At 44.1% G+C, this 24,608-nt stretch overlaps 1 protein-coding gene across 1 annotated transcript in view; it reads right to left on the bottom strand.

Moving 5' to 3' along the window:
- Window positions 1-20,787, bottom strand: part of Dcbld1 (discoidin, CUB and LCCL domain containing 1) — an 85,336-nt gene extending 64,549 nt beyond the window's left edge. Inside the window, exon 1 of the mRNA XM_021174605.2 lies at window positions 20,578-20,787. Coding sequence (XP_021030264.1) covers window positions 20,578-20,662 — 85 coding nt within the window. The 5' untranslated portion in view covers window positions 20,663-20,787. The remainder of the gene's footprint in view (window positions 1-20,577) is intronic.
- Window positions 20,788-24,608: the final 3,821 nt, after the last annotated feature.

The following is a 24,608-nucleotide window of genomic DNA, read 5'->3' as shown; positions in this document are numbered from 1 at the left end:
CACCTGAACCTGCATTACTGATGAGTTCCAACCAGTAATTTGGGAAAGCACGCTCAGAAATACTGTGAGACTGAAACCACGTCTAGAGACATGAGTTCATTATGGCTCCATCTGGGCTCCTCTAATATTCAAGTTACGACAGGTCTTCTCATACACAATCACCCATGTGTGGGTGTGAGAAAACTGCTTCCCACGTCTGAGATCAAACGAGCTCTTGATGGCTGCAATCTTTTCGACCACAAAGGCAAGCTTGCAATCATTACCACGTTCTTTGTCTGGTGGTGAGGCGGCCAGATTCCCAAGGTATCACTAATTCTGCTGTGAGCCAGACTCTTATAAGCACTGCTGCTGTACAACTGTGCTCAACTACACTTTATGCACTGCCAGGAGAAATGGAGAAACGAGACTAGCAAGAACCATAGCGCTTCTCAACCTATGTGTTGTTACCCATAGGAGGCGGTCGACTGACCCTTCCTCATAGCTTGCCTAAGACCACTGGAAAACACAGATATTTACATTATGATTCATAACAGTAACAAAATTACAGCTATGAAGTAGCGACAAAAATACTTTTATGGCTAGGGGTCACCATGGCATGAGGTGGTTAACATTAAGGGGTTGCACCATGAGGAAGGTTGAGAACCACTGGCTTAGCAGGTAAAGGTGCCTGAGGCAAAAGCCTGATGAGCTGAGGCTAATCCCCAGAACTCAGGTAAAAATGGAAGGACAAGACTCCACAAAGCTGTCTTCTGATAGCCACAAACCTGTGGATGGCAGGACACACCCCTCTCTGGCAAGAATGATAAACTTAAAATCTTTTTTTATTTTTTAATTTTTAAGAAATGAAAGAACAAAGGCAGAAGTGCTTAAGTGGCCACATGGGAATAAAAAAGTAAAAAAAAAAAAAAAAAAAAAAAAGTTGTGACCATAAAACAGAATGGTTGCAGAGTCTTTAGTTTTTCTGAGCAGAAATGGGTGCTATTATTACGATACTGAAAAACATCACAGCTATTGGCTAGAAAACCTGTGGCCGAGTTCTTATGAACTGTTTCATAAGTCTCTCCGATCTTATTCTTTTTTTTTTTTTTTTTTGGTTTTTCGAGACAGGGTTTCTCTGTATAGCCCGGGCTGTCCTGGAACTCACTTTGTAGACCAGGCTGGCCTCGAACTCAGAAATCCGCCTGCCTCTGCCTCCCGAGTGCTGGGATTAAAGGCGTGCGCCACCACGCCCGGCTCCCGATCTTATTCTTACCACAGATGAAACTGATGCTAATATTGTGAGGCAGTCATACTACCTAGTCTTGTTTCGGCGGCTTAAAAACATTTGAATAAACGGGATTCATCAAGTGTCCCCTCTGTGGCTACTGCCCTCCAACAGTGCTTAGCTTCCAGTCCTTTGGAAGTGTCTTACCCTCCTTTCCAGAGTGAACCCAAATCCAATGAGTTCGTGATGCAGGAGTATAAAGATTTGGCCACAATTGGAAACAACTTCATATGGCTGTCCCAGCTGCAAAATTCCCCTGGGATCAGTCACCACATGGCCAAACTTCTTCCCAATCTTTCCCAGGAAAGCCAAAATCATGGTTTCACAAATTCCTTCTGCTAACGTTACATCTGCTTCCCCGTGGTGGTTGCCTCCCTCCTCTTATTTACATTTTAGAAACTCAGGTCCTGGTTCACTGCTGCTGAAAGGCTGCTGTAAGATCTTAAGAATGGGCTACTAATGAACAGAGTCCTCCTAGGGATGAGTTTTGTCGTCTTCTCTCTAGGATGCTCTAGGATCCTTTCTGACTCTCATATCTTCTACCACAGGCCCAGAGGGCCCTTCAGTCTTGGGCTTTGCATCCTACTGAGTGGTAAATGAAAGCAATTTATTTTCTTTATGTATTAAAAACATGGGGGAAGAGGAGGGCCTGAAGAGGCTGGAAATGGAGCACGGCTGGTAGAGAGTTTGCCTAGGCATGAAGTCCCAGGTTCTCTCCCCAGCACCACAGAAAACAAACAAATGGACAAACAAACAAAAGCCAGTATCTATGTCAAATGCCTGTAGTCCTAGCACACCAGACACCTGTGGTTACACAGTGAGCTTGAAGACTGCCTGTGCTACACCACACTGTCCCAACACCAAACAAGCAAAACAATTAAAATATCTTCCCATAGAAATGATCAAAAGCAAACTGTATCAATAGAAAGTTTCACTGGATATACACCATGCAAAAACAAGCAAAGCATTTCCAGGTCCATAAAGCACTCCCAACTGCCATCCGTGGTCTACATTTCTGATATTTACAAGACCAGCGCTCTAACCCCTGAGCTATAGGGCCACCATTTCTGATATTTAAAGAGCTTCGAGTTATAGACCACACCTTTAAAATCCTACAAATAAAACCAGCAGCAACTCCAGCCCTGGTCACTCTCCAGTCTCTATACCTTAAGTTAAAGGCGAGTGTTGTGAGGGTGGAGGAGAACTGTCTTCTTAGTTCCCATTTGGTTCCCTTCTTAACACACAAAGGACTTTGTTTAAAAGAAAAAATATCGGCTGGAGAGATGGCTCAGTGGTTAAGAGCACTGACTGTTCTTCTGAAGGTCCTGAATTCAAATCCCAGCAACCACATGGTGGCTCACAACAGTCCATAATGAGACCTGATGCCCTCTTCTGGGGTGTCTGAAGACAGCTACAGTGTACTTACATATAATAAATAAACTTTTTAAAAAAAGAAAAGAAAAATTATATCAGATGTCATTCCCACAGCCTACTCCTAAAAATAATTCTTTCTTTAAATTTTCAAAAATATTGAGCTGGAAAGATGGCTCAGAGGTTAAGAACACTCGCTGCTCTTCCAGAAGACCTGGGTTCAATCCCAGCCCCCACATAGCAGTTCACAACTGTTTATAATTCCATTTCCAGGGGAATCCGACATCATCACACTGAGATGCAGGCAAAATACCAATGTGCATTTTATATATTAAATACATACTTTTTAAAGAATCTTAAAATATTATTATTGTGTGTGTATGTATCCATGTTCAAATGTTTTGGGGGACAGAACATGTCATGGTGTGTGTGTACAGAGCAGAGGACAAACTCAGTGGAGTTGACTCTACCCATCCACAGTTCATACAGTTTCAGGTTGCCAGGATTGGCCGCAAGCATCATTTACTCACAGAGCCATCTTCCTGGCCCATTAATTTTTAAAAATTTCTTTTGTTTTATGAGAATACAATATAATTACATCATTTCCCTTTCCTTTCCTTTCCTTTCCTTTCCTTTCCTTTCCTTTCCTTTCCTTTCCTTTCCTTTCCTTTCCTTTCTTGTTTGTTTGTTTGTTTGTTTGGAGACAAGAGTTTCTCTGTAAAGCCCTGGCTGGCTGTCCTGGAACTCACTCTGCAGACCAGGCTGGCCTCGAACTCAGAAATCCACCTGCCTCTGCCTCCCAGATGCTGGGATTAAAGGCGTGCGCCACAACTGCCTGGATCATTTCCCTTTTCTACCTCCAAACCCTCCCATTGCTCTTTCCAATTCATTAACTTTTTTTGGTCTATAGTTGCTACACACATAATGTGTATACATAGATATCCCTAAACACATAAACGCAGCCCGTTCAGTCTGCACAATGCCGTTTGCTCCTGTGTCTTCAGGGCTGGCCTTTTGTTAAGCAGTTGGTCTGCTCTTCCTTGGGGAAAGCTGTTTCTCCTACTCTCAAGATTCCTTAGTTACCTGAAGTTCTTTGTGTAGGGTTGAGGACTCCTAAGCATTACCAACCAGTGTTAGCATGTTTATTTGTGTTCCTGTTCAGCTCAAGTTTAGGCAGCCATGTTGGTGAGCTTTATGGATGTCTATAATTATTTTTTAAAGCAACAACTGCCTTTGTTTATAAAGGTGATAAAAATCTAACACCTCAGGGAGCTTGCTGTTTTTTAAAGGCAAACAAACACATGTGTCTCAAATCTCATGCTACGTAACTTAAAATACCCAGGCATTTATTTGCATTAAATTTACCATTCATAAGTAAAAATAAAATTATATTTTCAAGAAAAAAATTACAAAATATCTTTATTACAGCATATCCAAGAAGCTTACTTAGTGTCATTAAGTCAGTAGCATCCACTAACCCATGCCAGGCTGGGAAGGTGGCTTTACCCAGGGGGAGAACAGAGGAAAACCACAAATGACTTGATGTCTTTGATTGCATTGATCAACACCAGAATGCCAACAAGTGCAACTACCATTGCATGTATTTTCTCATTGAAAATGCAAGTTGGGTGTGGTGGTGCTTGCCTTTAATTAACCCCAGCACTCAGCACTTGGCAGGCAGAGACAAGAGAATTTAAGGCCAGCCTGATGTACAGAGCGAGTTCCAGCACAGCCAGAGATATACAGAAAAACACTGTAGAAGCAACACCCCCCCACACACACACACAAGAAGAAATTTTTTTTTTTTTTTTTTAGATATAGTATATTCTGACCATGGTTTCCTCTCCCTCCTCTTTTTCCAGTACAACTGACAAAATTTCTAACTTCTTTAATTACTTCCACATCCATGAAAGGAGACAGAGCTCAGGGATTATAACCCTGTCTGATGCTGACCAGGGTGCCTTAGGTGACTGCGTACAATACTCCTATCTAAGTTCCGTCTTCCTCAGCTATAGTATAGAGACAGGATGGTACCCATGTCACAGGATCACAGGGAGTGTTAAGACACAGGCACAGGGTTAGGAGTGATGGCAGAATCCAAAAGTCCAGCTGTGGAGGGCAGAGCCACTTAGAATGGAATCCAAGGCTGGTCTCTTCATAGCAAGGCCAGGAGGCCCTGCCTCTAACCAACTAACAAAACAAAGAACAGAGGCCAATAACACGTTAAGGAATTTAGTTAGGCATGGGGTAGAGAGAAAGGTGGCTGAGCAGTTAAAAGCACTTGCTGCTCTTCTAGAGGACCCCAGTTTAGTTTCTGTACCCACATTAGATGACACACAAGCAACTCCAGTTCCAGAAGATCCACTACATCTTCCTGCCTCTACAGGCACCCCCCCCCCACACACACACAGAGAGAGACATAAAAAATACACATAAATAAAGGTATTTAAAATACATCTTTAAATTAAAACCAAAATACCAAAATAGCTGGGTCTGTCTGGTGGCATGTTCCTGTAATCCCAGCACCCAGAAGACTGTGGTCACCGTTCAGTTCAAGGCCAGACTAGACGCCACCTCAAAGGAACAAAAACACCCCCCCCACAAATCAATATTACATTTGTTTATTTGTTTGTTTGTAAGCACATGTGGAAGCCAGAAGACAACTTGAGGGGGCTCTCCATCCACCATGTGAATTCCAAGGATTTAACCCACTGAGCCAGTGCGATTAAAGGGCTAGTGTAGTGTGGAGAAGTGAACTTTCGGTTTTTAAAAGGTCTAAAAATGAAACTGAACTAGGTGACTTGACATTCAAAAGCCAGTATATATTAGGTGACTGCTTCTAAATGCATTATTCACTGGGTATATGATCTCAATTGAGAAGCCACCAGTATCTGTGTATCAATTTTCCTTACCTTTAAATTACAGGGTGTGGTTAATGATAAATGAGGCTGTTGTATGCTTAAAGCTTTAAACTGCTGAGAAAGTCAGACTAGAATACACTTCCCAGTACTTATCTAATGCCTAATTAATGCCAAGTCAGCATATCCCCAAAGTACTAGTATCTCTGGTTCTAGTATTTGGGACATTTACATGGAGGTCATACTACCATCTCTGACGAGTACAAGGCCAGACTGTGTAGCAAAACAAAACAAAAATCAGCGTAGCAACAGCCATACATTGAGAAGTCAGGCTGGGTGTGCATGGTAGCACATATATGTAATCCCAGCACTGAGATAAACTAGCTTGCAGAATCCCACCTCTGCTTTACCACACACATGAAAAGGCTCTAACAGTGCTCAGGGAAGCACTGATGGGCACAGGAGCCTGCAGTAGTTCCCAGTGAACTCTTTCTTCATTGAACATCTCGGGGACCAGAATTCTGCAGAATACACTGGTGACTGCCTGGATGAGGCTCTCACACTGAGCCATGCAGAGAGATGTCATACTGTGGCTTCTGGGGTTATAGGTCCAGTGTGGAAAAGTGAACTTTTGGTCTTTAAGAGTTCTAAAAATGATAAAAATTGAACTATGTGTGTTGGTATCAGGACCTCCAAAACCTGTGACATCACATAGGCAGGACATAGCTGGAAAGATCCGTTCCCAGCTCCCACATGGCTGCTCACAACTGTCTGTAACTCCAGTGTGAGAAGATCTGATGCCTAGATGTGTATTCTACTCTGTAGACCTGTTGCCAAGGCAACAGCCACCATATTCCCAGAATCCACTTGGCTCACCTCCCATCTTTACCAGTGTTATGTCATCACCCATATATAAAGAAAGGCCCCCCTGATCTATCTCTCTCTTCCCCCCTTCTCTTTCTGTGGTCACCTTGCCCCCCTCTCTCCCAATAAACCTCTTACACATGGAACTGCTTTGGCCTGGTGTGCTATGTTTAGATGCAAGCTGCTATTCTAACACATCAATGTGATGTGACATTCCAAAGCAAGACTTTTCCTACTGATGTTTCTAAGTTACAAGGCTTTGGAAACATTAACCAAAGTTAAAAAAGTAATGAAGTGCAAAAAGTTTCTTAGTTTTATGGATGAAATTAAAAGAAAACAACTTTTGTTTAGCCAAAAAACAACAATAACAAAAAAACCCAACCAAAAAACAAACAAACAAAAAACCCAAACCCTTTATCTTATGCATATGAATGTTTTGCTTGCTTGTATGTATGTGCACCACATCTATTCCTGGTGCCTGTGGAGTCCAGAAGAGGGCATCAGATCTCCTCAGACTGGAGTTACAGACAGTTGTGAGTAGCCATGTGGGAGCTGGGAACGGAACTCAGGTTCCCTGCAAGATCACCGATCTTTCCAGCTCCCAAGGACAACTGTTGTCTCTACACTGCATAGCCTCTCAGAGTAAAAAAGTCAAGGAGGGGGCTGGTGAGATGGCTCAGTGGGTAAGAGTACCCGACTGCTCTTCCAAAGGTCCGGAGTTCAAATCCCAGCAACCACATGGTGGCTCACAACCATCCGTAACGAGATCTGACGCCCTCTTCTGGTGTGTCTGAAGACAGCTACAATGTACTTACATATAATGAATAAATAAATCTTAAAAAAAAAAAGTCAAGGAAAAGAGGCAGCTAATTTTACTAATATTACAGATCATTGATGTAATGTTCAACCTGCTGTTGCTTCAATTGAGGACTAATTAAGGAATCTTGACCAGATGTGATGAAATGGGCCTGTAACTTAGCACTTATGAAGCTAAAGGAGGACTGAGAGTTCAAGGCCAGCCTGAAAAACAAATGGAGGAGGAGGAGGAGGGGAGGAAGGAAAGGGAGGGGAGAGGAGGAGGAAGAGAAAAGTAGGCAGGCAGGCAGGCAAGCAAGCAGCATATAAGCAAGCTGGGGATATGGCTTAGTGGGCATAGTGAAGCATGCAGAGCCCCTGGGTCAGTCCCCAAAACTGCATAAATGGGTATGGTGGACAGGGACTCACATATACAATCTCAGTTCTTGAATCAAGAATATTAGGATGTCCAGGTTTCAGACTATGTTGACTATGTAGTAAGTTCCAGGAGATTTCTGGATACATGAGATCCTACATCCAAAAATAAGTAAATAAATAACTAAAGGGGGGGTCTCTAGAACATGCTTTATTTTTCCTTTTTTTTTTTTTTTATTATTTATTGTGACTATAGGTGGAGGTCAAAGAAAAGCTTGTGGGGATTGGTTCTGTCCTTCTACCAAGTAGGTCCCAGGTATTTAGTTGCTCAGACTTGGTAGCAAGTACCCACTGCTTGGCTCACAGCTCAACAATATGCATGCTTTCTAATGTTGATTTTTTTATATACCAAATAAGATACCAAAAAGTGTTTCAGTGACTTTTTCTGATGAATTTAGGTATCCAAATATACCAAGCACAGAGCTACTCTGGATTACAGAGATTTTAAGTGTCTACATTTATCTTTCACACATGCAAGTGATGTTCATTTTGTATTTATAATTTTCAAAAAATAAGTAAGAAAGCTGGGTGCAGTGCTGATAGCTGCAACCCCGTCCAGTACTTAAGGATTGTCTTAGTTAGGGTTTGATTGCTGTGAAGAGATGCTATGACCAAGGCAACTCTTGTAAATAGAAAACACTTCATTGGGGATGGCTTCAGAGGTTTAGTCCATTACTATCATGGTGGGAAGCATGGCAGCATGCAGGCAGACATGCTGCTGAAGAAGGAGCTTTAAGAGTTCTATACTTTGATCCATAGGCTGCAGAAGGGACACTGGGCATAGCTTGAGCATAGGGAATCCAAAGCCTTCCCCCACAGTTACAAGCTTACTCCAACAAGGCCACACCTCCTCATAGTGCCACTCTCCATGGGCCAAGTATTCAATCACAAGAGAGCCATATCTATTCAAACACACATAACAACACAGGATATACAGGATTACTTTATGAAAACATAGGGAAGGAGCATAGTGCATCCCCTCTTTCAATTACATCTTCCCCAGCCTTCTGTTTACAATGCTTTCCATCACTGCTTGCCTATCCTGAAAGTTGCTCTGTAAACCAGGCTGACCTTGAACTCAGATCTGCTGGCCTCAGCCTCCAGATAGCTAGAATAAAGGCCTGTATCACCACACCCTGACCTCAACAGTTCTTTAATTCCTTTTCAATGAAAGGAATCTTAGCTGGGCGGGGTCTTTCCAGGAGGTCACCACTCCCTTTATTCTATTTCTTAAACTATTTATCTCCTTGAACAAAGCACTATTCCACTTTTGGGTGCCCCCTTTCTTCTCAATCTATATTTTGTACTTTTCCTTGCTCAGTTTGTTCCTTTTCATCAAAATGTTTTTCATAAAAGTGAACAGTAGTAACCACACAACAGGGTCTTTAGTAGGCTGTTTAGCGATTTCCTTTGCCAATGGAGATAACCTAAATCTCTTCACTTTAGCCTCAGGCACACTTCAAACAAGGACAAAAAGCAGCCACATTCTCCACCAAACTATCACAAGAACATTCTCTAAGGCATATACTAAAATTCTTTTCCTCTGGAACCTCTTGAGCCAGGTCCCCACAGTTCAAATCACCCTCAGCATCACTGTCTTCCATGACTCCACTAGTATAGTCCATTAGGCAATGCTTAAAACATTCCACTGCTTTCCTAAGCCATAGCACCCAAATGCACACTCCTCCAAACAAAAGCATGGTCAGGCCTATCACGACACCACCCTAGTCCCTGGTACCCACTTAGTTACAGTCTTATTGCTGTGAAAAGACACCATGACCAAGGCATATTTTATAAAGGAGAAGAACATTTCACTGGGACTGGCTAAGTTCCCTTGGGGAGGTTCAGTCCATTATCATCATGGTGGGAAGTATGGGGGCATGCAGGTAGACATGGTGCTGAAGGAACTGAGAGTTCTACATCCTTATCTGAAAGCAGCAGAAGGGGACTGAGTGCCACACTGGGTGTAGTAGCCTGAGCATAGGAGACCTGAAAGCCCACCCCCACAGTGACACACTTACTCCAACAAGGCCACACTTCCAATTAGTACCAGTCCCTATAAGCCAAGCATCAAACACATGAGTCTACAGGGTCCACGCCTATTCAAAACCATCACAGTACGCGTAGACACAGATGCATAGACATACAACAAGTAATATACCAAATATCCAAGTATACACTCCATAGTCTCAAGACTACTTCCAGCAAAACTCAGATGAAGCCCCCAAGACCCTCTTTACCACAGATCCCTCCCATCGCCAGTATTTGGTGTGTGAGGTAGCTGAAGCTTTGACCAGCATAACCGAGCCCACGCAACTGACAGAATATGAACCTAGTTTGACTCCAAGACCACAGAACAGAATCACTGTACCTTGCAGCCACCTTTGCCTAAACCGCCTAAGTTAACTGTGAGCAACTGGAGAGAGGTTTAAGAGGCTGCCCAGGCTCCCAATCAAGGATTCAAGTTCATGTCACTTTTTGTCATTTGCAGTTGCATTCTAGGTCTTAAAATGGAAACAAGCAGCCAGGCCTGTAGCCCACACCCACCATCTAAGCACCTGGGAGGCTTAGGGAAAAGGATTGCCATTAAGTTTGTGGACAACCTAGACTACATACTAAGTTCTACCCTAGCCTGGGCTACACTAAGAGGCTGGAGCTCAAAACAAACCAAACCAAACAAACAAAAAACAAAAACAAAAACAAAAAAAATCAAACCAAACCTGACAAAAAACCAAAAAAACCCTGTGGAGAAAATAGTCATGTTTAATTCAGGGTTTCTTATCAAAATTACATGAGAAATTATTACCCTTCCTTTTTAATTATTCAAGTCCTCTTTACTAGATGAGTCAGGAAATTGTCTACTGAGAAGCATTACGTCACCTCCAACAGAGGTCCTGCACTTTGCTTCCAATCATGTGGTCCCTGAAAGGTGCTCTGAAATGATGGGCTTGTGGGTTAGGGCACTATCCCTCAAGCTTCAGCCCTGACAGTCACCTGGAGAGCTTGCTAAAGCTCAGGCTTCGGAAATTTTACATCTTGAAGCATTCTTTGTAAGAATTATCCAGCTGACCCTGCCAAATGCATTCAGAGAAGGAAGAAGAAACTTAAAGAATACTCGATATTAATAGGGATTTGAAATGAATCTTTTAAAAATGAAAAGTAGCCGGGCAGTGGTGGCGCACACCTCTAATCCCAGCACTCGGGAGGCAGAGGCAGGTGGATTTCTGAGTTCGAGGCCAGCCTGTTCTACAGTGTGAGTTCCAGGACAGCCAGGGCTACACAGAGAAACCCTGTCTCGGAAAACAAAAACAAAAACAAAAACAAACAAACAAAAAAACCCCACACACACCAAAAAAGAAAAATATTTGAATTACCAGTCTGGTGTAGCTTTATCCTCAATTTCTATCCCTAAACTTGGAACACAGTATTGTCAACTTGCTAGTACTCGTTTTGACTCTGAATATGTGATGTGTAAACCAACAAAGCACAAACACCAAGATCTAAGGTCCAGAGCCACTCTGCTACTCATGAATGCCAACTATGGGGGGGGGGGGTGGAAAGGATGTGACTGTTTGTCTGAGCAGACATAAATAACGTGTACAGGGAAAGCAATCAGTGTTGCCTGACCAGAGAACAGCCTATCAGTGGGGGACACAGAGAATCTCGTAGGGTATAAAGCACAAGGCTCGAGGGGAAAATAAGCCTTACAACACATTCTTAAGAATGTGCTGTCATTCCACAGTCCGGAAAACTGCATGGCCTTTGTGTATTCTGTAATCTGAATTTATCAGTGTCACAGAAGCAAATGGTTAGGTATTAATTAGGATTTTCAAGAGTCAAATGTGATTACCCCTAAGAGAATGCCAAGGCTGTTCACTTAAAGCTTGGTTACACAAATTACTCTCTGGCATTGGGTTCCTCCAAACCTTCTTTAGGCAGCTCTCCCCTGGGCACAAGCATACAATGGCTTCCTTGTGTGAGTAGGGACCATGTGAAGGCATTTGGGATTGTTAGCAATGCCCCTGCATCCCTTTTTACACACACAAAGAACATATGCCCAAGATAAAGGACTCCGTCTTTCTAAATCTCAGTTCCTTTTATTGCTTTCAAAATTACTGTAATTGAATTAGATTGAAAAAAAAAAAAAAACCCAAAACTGTTTAATCAGGATACAGGAGGGATGCACACCTGTAATCTCAGCACCCAGAAGGCTGCAGAACCGTGGAAGGTTGAAGGCCAATGAGGCCTACAGAGCAGACCCTGTTTCAAAATAACAAAAAGGGCCAGCCTGGAGAAACATGCTAGAAATCCTGGCACTGAAGTGGAAGCAAGAAGATCAAGACTTAAGGTCACCCATGACCACATGAACAATTCAAGGCCAGCCTGAGATACATGGGACTCTATAAAAAAGGCTAATCATTTTATTATTCTTCATAAATATTTTTTATTTGCACTTTGTTCCACCTAATATTTAACAAAAATGAACACTAGACAATGCAACTCCATGAGTAATGTCACTAATGCCTAGTTATTACCCTCACATGACCTCACATGTGCACTCATCTATGGCTCTTGAGGGAGCCACTAGTTCACCTGTCCTATTCCCAGAGTGGCAAGCGCCTAATTCACAGCAGCTCTCCCGCCGTTGCCTAAAAGACGGCTCTGAAACCTCAGAATGTTCAGAGTTGAACTTTGCTATTTTCTTGAACACAGACATGGTGGTTGTGGAAAGGATGGATCTGCAGTGTCTATCAAAGCTGGCTGTTGGCCGGGCGTGGTGGCGCACGCCTTTAGTCCCAGCACTCAGGAGGCAGAGACAGGCGGATTTCTGAGTTCGAGGCCAGCCTGGTCTACAAAGTGAGTTCCAGTACAGCCAGGGCTGCACAGAGAAACCCTGTCTCGAAAACCCACAAAAAAAAAAAAAAAAAGCTGGCTGTTGGAGACTTGGTCCCCAGTGCAGCAGAATTGGAGATGAGCTCCTATGAATGGTTTAGAAGATAAGGGCTCTGGCCTCATCAATGAATTGATCCATAAGAGAACTCATAGATTAATGATCTGCTGGAAATGGCAGGAACTTTAAGAGGTGAGGTCTGAAGGACGCAGGCTCCTGGGCCTTGCTTTCACAGGGTGTATGGTGCCCCTGGTTCCTCGCTCGTTTGTTTCTGCCTCCTGACTGCACTGTAAGCATGTCTGCTTCACCACACAATCCTAAATTCTGCCTTGTTACAAGCCCATAAAACTACCCAGTAGGTTAACCTTAGACTGAAACATTTAAAACCACGAGCCAAAGTAAATCTTCCTCATTTAAGTTCTTCCTCTCTCATCTCCTGCTGGAGTGGTGGAGGGCTGGCACACAAGTGTTTCTTTCCTAAGGCTGTACAGACAGCACCATATACTAACTAATGCTATTGAAAATACCTTTGTGAATTTCATTCTTTCCCTCTTCCTTCCAAACCTCAGCTGAGGTAGAGTAACTGCCCCAGCCAGGCACTGACTCGGGAAATAGTTATCTGGAGCAGTTATCTGCCAGAGTCTGTACCAGGTACTGTGGTAAAATACTCAGACTTGGACTTATGAATGTGAGTGACTTCTCCAGCCAGTCCTTCACCCTTGGACAACTCAGCCTCTTCAATCTTCACCCCCCCCTTAAAAGAAATCACAAGTCTTGCTTGGATTTGGATTCAGTGTACCAGGCCTCAGGGGTTCAACTTCATTTCTATTCTGAGTTTTACACACACACACACACACACACACCCATCAAATAAGTGTCCCCTACCACACAAGACAAGCAAGTACATAGTTTTACACATATACAAAACAAGAAATTAACATCTGGAAGATAACATTAATGTAAGTCTTCCACCATAGGAATTACTTCATAGTCTAATTTTTAGTCTCTAACAGCATTTAGCCTTTTACCCTCAGTGCCAGACTTCTCACACTAGAGCAAGTTCTTTTTTCATTTATTTTTGTGTGTGTACATCGAAGAGGGCAGGCCATGCTTGCCTTGTACATGCAGAAGCCAGAGAACAACTAGTTCTCTCCTTCCACCATGTGGATCCCAAGGATGGAACCTGGATTGTCATGTTTGGTGGCAAGCAAATTTACCAGCCAAGCCATCTCACCAGCCTGGGTTCTATTAAATCCTTACTCTCAGACCATTTACCCACTACTAACAACTATTGATTCAAACAATCTCATTATTTTTCTGTGTTCGGGTTTTGATTCTCAGCCAGTCAGACTGGGACCTCAGCAAGAGGCAGGTATATGATTCTACCACCTTCTCACCCCATCCTCAGTGAGCTCAAAGCCCTACTGAGCATGTTCCAGGTACTGTTCAACATACAACCTTATCCTGGACCTTACAGTCCAGTAGGAGGAAAGATACACACATTAATAAAAATGTAAATGGTACACTGTACTTGAAGAAGGCAAGTGCTCTAAATAAAAAGGGATGGAGGAAGGGGATATGGGGCTCTGGGAATGGGCTAGGGCTTCCAGTGTGTGGTGGTTTGAATATGCTTGGCCCCTGAGAAGTGACACTATTAGGAAGTATGGCTTTACTAGAGGAAGTGTGTCACTGTAGGGGTGGCTTTGAAGGTCTCATTCTATGTTCAGGCTCCTCCCAGAGTGGAAGACAGTCTTCTGGCTGCCTTTGGATCGCGACATAGAACTAACTCTCAACTCCTCCAGCCCCAGGCCTGCATGGATGCTGCCATGCTTCTAGCCTTGATGATGGTGGACTGATCCTCAGAATCTGGAGGCCAGTTCTAATTAAATGGTGTCCTTTATAAGAGTTGCCTTGGTCATGGTGTCTATTCACAGCAATGGAAACCCTAACTAGGACACAGAGGTTGGGAAAGTCCATACTGATGGTAACTTCTAAATCGGAGGGCAGGAGCCGTGGGGATACTCGAGGCTCCCAGTTGCAAGCAAAGAGAACAAACAGTGCATGCAAAGGCTCTGAGGTAGAAGAGGCCTGGCATCTTGGAAAAGCAGAAAGAGAGTCAACTAGTGACGCTAGACAGACTAGAGTATAGATAGGAAAACATAGCAGCAGAAGAAGGACGAGAAAGCTTGATTAACTGTCAGGTTAACAATACAGACAGGAACAAGAATAAAAGGACCATGCCTTTAATCCCAGCACTCGGGAAGCAGAGGCAGGCGGATTTCTGAGTTCGAGGCCAGCCTGGTCTACAAAGTGAGTTCCATGACAGCCAGGGCTATGCAGAGAAACCCTGTCTCGAAAAAGAAAAAAAAGAAAGGAAAAAAAAAAAAAGGAAAAGAAAGAATAAAAGCACCTAGTGAGTACTGAGGTCCTGGATGTGTGTGGAATGCAGTGTCTAGTAGGTTGCAGGCATTACCTCGGAGATAAAGCAACCAACCCCCCTAAACAAGGACAAAGTGGGCTCACAACTTTCATTAAAGCTTTAGGATGCTGACAAACGGAAAGATCAGACCAAACCTCTGCAAGGTGTGCGTCTCTAAAGGCTTTGTTGTTCCTACCTTAACAAAACTAAAATGTCTATGATTGATTCATTTCCCTATGCATCTTAAAAATATATGAGGGCTAAATGTGGGGGCACCTGCCTGTGATCCCAGCACCTGTTCTACAGAGGGAGTTACAGGCAAGCAAGGGCTTACAGAGTGAGCCCTTGTCTCAAAACAAAACAATCCCATAAAAAACAAACAAACAAAATATATATAACAACAACAATACCCAGTGGTCGTGGTACATGCCTCTATTTCCAACTCTTGTAAGATAGAGACAGGGGGATCAAGAGTTTAAGGCCATTTTTACCTAACAAGAGAGTTCAAGCCTGCATTACAAAACAAACAAACAAACAAACAAACAAACTACAAAAAAACAAAAGACAAACAAAACTCAAAGAAATGCACCCCATAAATGAGAAGGCGTCTAACTTTCCAGATGTGGGTTTTTCATAATTTTTAATTCTACTTTATACCACAAAGTTAACAAGTTCAAATTATGAAAAATTACCAAAGTGTGTGAAAGATTATTCGGGGTTCAAATCCTGCTGTAAGGACATCCTGTGACTTGCTGGCTGGATTCTTGAACATGGCTTCTTTTGTTCCCAGATCTGAGGTACAACTATGTTTCTGAATACTGCAAATCATTTGTTCAACCAGCGCCAAGAGCTTTGGGTAGATTGTTCTGCTGGCACATTCTTTTCTGTGCTATGCCTGCATGTCAAAGGCATCTTTATATACAAAGCTAAGCATGCCAAGGGACCTGGGCTTGGTAAACACAATTATTGAGTTGAAGCAACAGGTGGTACCTGTATAAAAAACTTCATTAATCTTGCTTTTGCTCTCTTTCTGCTAATTAGGAAATGGTTTGACAGTATCTCTGAAACACAAGGAGATTGTTCAGTTCAACTCAGAAATATTCATGGAGTGCCTCTATTAGATGCTTACAGCAAGGATGACAGGGAAGGGAACTTAGCCTGCATAGCTGGCTGAGCCTGAGGGATTGGGAGCTGTCCCCTGAACAGGTAAGATTCAGAAATGTCAGCATGAAGGCATGATGGTGTAGAAGGTGCCAGAATAAACTTGTACTTACTTTTTTAAAAAGCCACTTTCCTAAAACATCAAACATCAGCAGGTCACATGTCTACTCAAATGAAAATTACTGACGAAGATCAGACAATAACCATACAACAGCAACGAATCTTGAGTTGGCCGTGCCATTTGTAAGCATCCAGGAGATGATCTTCAAAGTAACAACTGCTCGCCTTCATTTTTGCCAGTAAATTAAATCACTAGGAAGAAATCAGTACCCGCCCCCACCCCCCATATGCACATGCTTTTGGTGAATCAGGATTTTCAGATTTCATCGCAACAATCAAGGGCATTTTGGAAAGAAATGTAAGAGCCGGAAAATGGGGAAGAGTTTTATGAAATATCGTCTTCTGAACATAACATGCATGTAACAGTCAAGAACTCAGAGCAGCCACCCTGCAAAAGACCTGCACTAGAGTGAGTCGGGAATCGTTCTGGGATAGATAACAGAGAGGCTCCACCCCTAGTTAAGGAACTGTCAGCAGGTGGATGGGGGGGGGGGCGGGGGTAGTTATTTTTCTTCAGTGGTGTATGTGCTAGTAAACTGCCCATGTTCCAGTAAAGCCCACAGCCATGCTCGCGCAGGAACTCTAATAACCTCGGTGGATTCAAATTAACATGTTAGCTACAAGGGGACTTGCTGGGGTAGAGAGAGGACAGAATTAGTAAGAAAGGATGATGGGGGTGGAAATGATCAAAATACAAGACATACCTGTATGAAATCGTCAAAGCATAAGTTCAGAATGCCTTTAAAAGAAGGGCATTTTACTCTCTAGATCTGAGATAATATAAGGCTGGACTAAATCCAAGCATCCAGATTGATGCAATCAATCAACACAAATCAATACAAATGAGCAATTTATCTGTCATATTGTTCAAAAATTTAAAAATCACTTGAAACAATTTATGGGAGTACAGACCCTCAGGAGATTGAGTCACAGTGAACAGGCAAAAGAAAGGGATTGGTGCTGGAGAAGGTCAGATTTTAAGAGACTGAGTAAAAAGCAGCCGTCATATAAAAGAATCAGAGCAGCGCCAGGAGGCCACCAGACCCTGATACAAAGAGCTTTGAATAATATCATTGACTAGCACCACAAGTAGCTTAGGTGGAAGAAACAAGGTGTGGTGGCCCGTGCTTGTAATGCTAGCATGTCATGGCAATCCGAGGCAAAAAGATCAACCACAAATCTGAGGCCAACCAGAGCTATAAAGCCAAACCTGGGCCACACAGCCAAACCCCTGGGTCGTTTTTTGTTTTGTTTGTTTGGTTTTATATTTTCTTTAAAAAGTGCAAGTCAATAAGATTAGGGAGCTCCAGATGCAAAGCTTCCAGGGAGATTGGCAGCCAGGCAGATCCCGAAGACTGTGGACCTAACCAGGAAGCCCCACACTCCAGGAGCAAAGGTCCAAGTCAGTGTTGAGCATTGAGCACACTGATTTCATCCCTGACACTGTCCAACTGTGGTGGCTTCAATAAAAATGGCTCCATAGGCTCACAGGGAGGTCTTGGAGGAAGAGGTGTCTCACTAAGGAGTAGGTTTGGGGGTCTCAGAATCTCAAGTCAGTTCACTCAGCTCCTTCTCCAGCACCATGTTTGCCTGCACACTACCATGTTTCATGTCAGAGACTAAACCTCTGAACCAGCCCAAATTAAGTGTTTTTCCTTTATAAGAGTTGCTGTGGTCATGGTATCTCTCCACAGCAATAGACACCCACACTAAGACACCAACCCCATAACTTGGACCCTGAAGCAAATCCCTAGACCTAAGTCTGTCTGGATGTTTACATTTACGAACACTTGAAAACCGTCCTGCCATGTACTCCGGAAGACCACAGATGTGAAAACTACTTTAAAACGTATAGGAGCCATATGTGATAGTGCAGGCTGCAGTCCTAGCACTTGGAAGATGGAGCAGGAGGATTAGGATAGGCGCTGAAGGACCATTCTTGGTTACATAGCAAGTGTGGGAATAGCCTTGCTACATAATGAACCCTAGGCCATTCTGGGCACAGACTGAGTGAGACCTTGCCTCAAAAACAAAAACAGAAAACAGGGCAGATAAGATGTAAAGGGGTTTGCTGCCAAAGGGGTTTGTGGACCTGAGTTTAATCCCTTGAGTCCACTTGGTGGAAGGATTCCTGCAAATTGTCCTCTTATCTCCACACATACGCACACAGTACACAGACAATTAAAAATGAGAGTTTAAAGAAAATCAACCTAACAATACTCTTTTGGTAAATATCCCAAACTTAAGTTTTACCTTGGGTGTGTGAATTCCCATACTTGTTTATGTAATCCAGACTAGCTTTAAATTGGAGGCAATCCTCCTGCCTCTGTTTCCAAAGTGCCTCAGCTAGTGGTGAGTGAGTGCTCATTTATTTTAAAGTCCCCAATACATAGGATGTTCCACACTAAACCTAATGGCAGCACCGTCCATCAGTCAAAGGCAACAAGGTCTAAAATCTGAAGCTGGCTAAGAATCTAAACAATCAACTTCTAAAGTCCTCACTTAGCCCAGGCAAGCCTTTTCATGTGGAGGACCTGCTGAGAGGCGGACTCACAGACTACAAAGTGAAGCGCCTTTCCACCACTACAATACCATCTTCAGAGGCTGAGGAAAGAGCATCAGGCATTCAGGCTAAACAGTGAGTTTGAAGCAGGAAGTCTGTAAAAGATCCTGTCTCAAACAAATAAACAAAAAGCAAGGAAGGAATATAGAAAGAAAAAAAAAATTAATGAGCTGTGGCAGTTAAGAGATGCTATAGCTCCTGCAGAGGACCCAAGTTCAGTTCTGAGCATCCAAAGCAGGTGGTCACAACTGATTCTAGTCACAGGGGGCTTCTGGGCACTCACATGCCCATACCCACATTCCAAGACATAATCTAAAACAAAGTAAAACAAACAAACAAACAAAAAAAACCTTTAAGAATAGGCAGAAGCCAGAAACAAAACAACCAACTGAGCTGGATACAGTGGCACTCCCAGCACTTGGGAGGCATGAAGAGGTTTGCCATGAATTCAAGAGTGGTGTCTCAAACCGCAAATATTAATATTAACAAGAAATTCAATAAAAATATGTAAAATGGGATTGCAAGGATGTCTCAGAGTTTAAAAGCACATACTGTTCTTTCAGCAGAGCCAGGCTTGATTCCCAGCGCCCAGACCCCACAGGCTCACTTCTGCCTGTAGCTGCAGGTCCAAGAAATTAGTTGCTTATGGTCTCGGTGGGCATCTGCACTCAACATGTGTACATCTCAACCCACACACAAATACACATCACTAAAACTAAATTTTCTTTAAAACCCACACCAAATAAATGTAGAATGTTACATTTTCAAATATCGACTTGAGAAAGTGTCTTCAGTTATTAAGACATCCAGTGACTGGAATATAGTTCGGTTGAAAGGCTGGCCTTGCACAGGTTCCTGAGTGCCGCCAAAACTCAAACAAAACAGCATGTTTATAAAGCATTCATAAAACCTTACACAGTGCAGTTCTAACACACGTTAGACTGTGTTACCGTAACTCTAAACAAAATAACTTCACTTTTTTTTTTTAATGTTATCAACTTGCTGAATGTTTGGGTGAACGGATACATTGTTCAATGAAAAAAAATTCCAGCGATGAGTTTAGCTTCGATTTCTGTTCCCCCAGAAAGCATAGCGGGGGCGGGGGCGGTATTCAAGTATTCTGCATAAACTCACTGCCATTAATTAACCCCAGTTACAGAGGAGCAAAGGCAGGAGGAGAGGAACAAAACCCGAAAGGGGGGGGGGGGGAGAGAACCGACAGAAAGCTGGCCCGTCCTATCCAAGGAGAACTAATTAAAGCAGATTAATGGAGTAGGGCCATGTAGGGCTGGGAAACCAGTTTCCTGCCTTAATCTGGTGGTCTGAGAGTAAATTCGGTGGCGCTGGAAGCCAAAGATCAGCTACCGAGGAAAAGCAGCCTGGGCCGCAGTCGACTCGCTCAAATACCCTTGAGGGACCAGAGTCGCAAGGTTCCAACTCCGATCACCACCGGACACGCGTGAGGCAACCGGGGCCCTGTTTGCAGTCGGCTCCTGGGCAGCCTCGCAGAAGCACCCCCCTCTTGTAGGCAGAGACTAGGAGCTGGCGGGGCAACGCCGGGCGAGCACCCCGGGCCAGGCCACTCGCACCCGCCGGGAAGGGTCGGGAAATCTGGGAACTAAGTGGCCGGGCGGGGACACCGCGAAGGCAGCCGGGGAACAGGCGCCAAGCTGCCGGGCTCGTTTATGGGGGGGAAGGAAAGAGTATCGGGGCGCGATCCGAAATGCACCCTCTGACTTCAATCCATCCCCCTCCTGGCAGAGACCGCCCGCCTCTCGCCAGGCTCCCCCGAGGCCCACAACACAGCCCTCCCGGAGCCCCGAGTCCCCCACTCACCCAGCTCCTCCGCCTGCAACTGGAGCGGAGCACACAGGGCGAACAGCAGCGCCAGGACACTCGGCCCACCGGCCCCGGTCCCCATGGCCCCGCCGGACTCCAGACCCGCAGGATCGGCCTCCCGGCCCGGCCCTACACTGCCGCTGCCCGCTTAGGGCAGCCTCCTTCACGGCCCAGGGCGGCGCGGGCACCCGGCACAGATCCCTCTGGGCGGCCCGCGCCCGCGAGAGGGCGTGTCCTCCCCGCCCTGCCCCGCCCCGCCCCGCCCCCTCCCCGGGGTGACCAGGGGCAACACCGGTCTCCCAAGGGGGCGCCCAGTTTCCTCCTCACCCCACCCCGCCCCCGCGCCACCTGCCCGGATTCACTAGAAAATGAAAATCAAAAATTCACCTGGCACGCAGGCTCGCCAGAGCCCGGGGGCTCACGGAGACTCCGCCCCTCTGGCACTTTGTCAGCTCTACCCTAGAGCTGGTCTGCCAAGGCTATGCAAGGCATCTGAAATCTGATGGGTTGATGGCAGTTCAAGTCCATTCATTCATTCATTCTTTGTCTCTCTCTCCATCTCTCTCTCTCTCTCTTCATTCATTCCGTTGTTTAACTCAACTGTCTACGCGGCTGGGTGCTTAAATTCACGCGGCATTTGCAGAGCTTAGAAATAATCGCTCACTACAAACTGCAGTCTGTAACATGAACAGTGTATTTGGAGCACATTTGGAGAGATCTAATTGGATGGTGAAAAGGCAGCTGGGAGCAATGCGAGAGTAAAAGGCAGAGAGCTGAGTTCGTGCCCAGGTTGTTCAGAGGATTAAAGGGCGGGAAGGGGCCAGTTGTAGCTGAAGCTCAGTAGACAGGTGGGTGGGTGTCTGGCCAGATGTGGGAAAAGACGTGCAGAGTAGGACCAGTAAGAGATATATCAACTGCAGTGTCCCCAGAGCAGTCTGGAAAACTTAAGTCTGAGCAGTGTTTGAGGCGCTCTCTGAGGTGGTGGGAGTCTTGAGATTAGGTTGGATGGACCGCGGAGGAGTTTAGAGCCCATTACTGGGTCGTTCAATTGGAGTCCTGGTCGTCAAATTGGACAGAGAAACGGTTAATACTCGTTTTAAGGACTGTCACCTTTAGGTCCCCCCTGACTTTCCTCTGCGTGGCCACAACCTTAGCTCTAACTCGCACACCACCTCGTGGCCTCTGGGAATTATTACATCTAAGAGTGCAAGGGGGTGGGGGTGGGGGTGGGGTGGTCTTGGCAGCTGAGGAAGATCAGACCCTCCAAGGCCAAGTGACCTTTGGAATTTTCTCCTAACTCCAAGCCTAAGCTGACAGGTAGGATAACTTTTTGCCTTAAAAATGTTTTGTTGTTTTGAGATTGAGGCTTATCGTCTGTGTTCTGAGGGCTTCTCTTGTCTTCCTGGCTGGTGTTGAGTGGTTTGCTAAGTAGCCGGAGGCTGACCTTGGAACTTCTGATCCTTCTTCCCCCACCTCTCAGAGTTAGGGGAATCCAGGCAGGCCTTCATATCCTGCCTGGTTTACACTTTAACTTTTGAGATTCGAAGTGTGATTTGGCAGTGGACTTTGCACCTTCCTTTATGGCAACCTCAGAGGAAAGACTTCCAGCTTTCCAACTGAGCCTTTCTTAGATCTGAGTGTAGAGCCAGTCTTTGACTGGGACACATTCGCTTGCCTTCATGTTAGCTCTTCCCCAGTTGTCATAGAGAGGAAATAAATATGTATATGTATGTACTGACTAGTTTTGTGTCAACTTGACACAGCTGGAGTTATCACAGAGAAAGGAGCTTCAGTTGAGGAAATGCCTCCATGAGATCCAACTGTAAGGCATTTTCTCAATTAGTGGTCAAGGGGGAAAGGCCCCTTGTGGGTGGGACCATCTCTGGGCTGGTAGTCTTGGTTCTATAAGAGAGCAGGCTGAGCAAGCCAGGGGAGGCAAGCCAGTAAAGAACATCCCTCTGTGGCCTCTGCTCAGCTCCTGCTTCCTGACCTGCTTGAGTTCCAGTCCTGACTTCTTTCAGTGATGAACAGCAGCATGGAAGTGTAAGCCGAATAAATCCTTTCCTCCCCCAACTTGCTTCTTGGTCATGATGTTTGTGCAGGAATAGAAACCCTGACTAAGATAGTATATAAAGGTCTGGAGGGTAAAGGATGCTTATCTTCAAATCAAAAGTAAATATACTTTTATGAAAATATCTTCATACACACCATAAAAATTTACCTCGATAAGAAAACATTTGCTAGCTTCGCCTTCTTTTCTTTTCTTTCAAAATTTTTTTATTTTTTTTTAATTTTTTTTTTTTATTTGGGACAGAACCTAACTATGTAGCTCTGGCTGCCCTGGAACTTACAGATATCCACCTGCCTCTGTTTCCCAGGTGCTAAGATTAATTTGGCTACCAAAACAGACTTTTAATTAAAAAATTTAAATCACATTTTTATCTGTTTTGTGTGTCTGTGTGGGTCCACACATGTGGAAGAGAGGGATGTTTGTAAAAGTTCCTTCTGTCTTTCCACTTTGCAGGACGCTAGGCTTGAACTCAGGTCAGTCTTGCTTGACAGCTGAGCCACCCGTTTGTCCAATGTCCTTCTCTTAAGTATATTTCGAAGAAAGTGAATTTGGACAGCTCCTGGCTGCCTCTAGCAAGTTTAGCTCTGAGAGCCATGAACGACGACAAGCAAAGATGACCATTGAGCATTGTTGACCACTGAGGAATCAATTGAGTCATGGGAGCCCTGGTGACCTCTTTCATCTCAGTTGATACTTTGATATGAATAGTTTTATCTTTCTATATTGAAATCCTCAGCCAGATAAAGGAAAAGATTGAGATCTGAAGGCGGGGAAGACCCATGGTCTTCCATTATACCATCCTTTTCTCAAACATGAAGAAAGATTTCTCTACTAAAAAACCCCACAGAGGTAAAGATGCTGCAGGACCAAAATTGAACTACTGGAACCCACATACTGGAAGGAGAGCCAACTCCCACAAGCTAAGAGAAAACACAGTAGCCATAAGTAGGATACAGCCATAAGTAGGATACTCCAACATTCTAGGAGATGAGGTAGGACTTCACTGAAGCCTGGGCTATAGAGTGACGATATGCCTCAGAGAAAAAGCAGACAAAGCTAGGTGAGGTGACACATATTTGCAGTCCCAGCAATTAAGATGCACAAAGGCAAACTCATGCCAGAAAATGAAAATAAATCCTTCTGAACGCTTTTTTATTTTTATTTTTAATGGAACCTCACAAGGCAATGCATAGCTAAAAACAAAAACAAATAAACAAATAAACCTCTTTCATACAGTAGAAATAACTTTGAGTAGGAAGTGCATAATCTGATCTCAACATTGACCATGCCAGGACAGGGAGGAATGACCCAGACGTAGCTCAGCAGGATGGGCTAACAAATGTAAATATATAGAAACTATTATATTTTTCTATATAATGACACAAAGAAGCATTGCTAAACTAATATATCAAACCACAAATTCTTACATCAAGTGAATGTGCCTGTTTTAATCTTAAGATTTCACCTAGTGGGCTGGAGAGATGGCTCAGCGGTTAAGAGCACTGACTGTTCTTCTGAAGGCCCTCAGTTCAAATCCCAGCAACCACATGGTGGCTCACAACCATCCATAATGAGATCTGACGTCCTCTGCTGGAGCATCTGAAGACAGCTACAGTGTACTTACATATAATAAAATAAATAAATCTTAAAAAAATTTCTATTCAGCTTAAAAAAAAGATTTCACCTTGCTTATTTTTAAGATTTATTTTATTTACATGAGAACACTGTAGCTGTCTTCAGACACACCAGAAGAGAGCATCAGATCCCATTACAGATGTTTGTGAGCTGCCATGTGGTTGCTGGGAATTCAACTCAGGACCTTTGGAAGCGCAGCCAGTGCTCTTAACCGCTGAGCCATCTTCTCTAGCCCTCCCCTAGATTAAAAAAAAAAGATTTTGGATTATTTATTTTTATTTTCTGTGTTCATTTATACATGTATGTATGTACAGTGTGTGCA

This window comes from Mus caroli, unplaced genomic scaffold (genome assembly GCF_978045245.1).
Source record: "Mus caroli unplaced genomic scaffold, Mus_caroli_1 scaffold_9, whole genome shotgun sequence".
In the NCBI taxonomy this organism is placed as follows: Eukaryota; Metazoa; Chordata; class Mammalia; order Rodentia; family Muridae; genus Mus; species Mus caroli.
The sequence above is the reverse complement of the archived record's forward strand: the minus strand, read 5'-3'. Positions and strand labels throughout refer to the sequence as shown.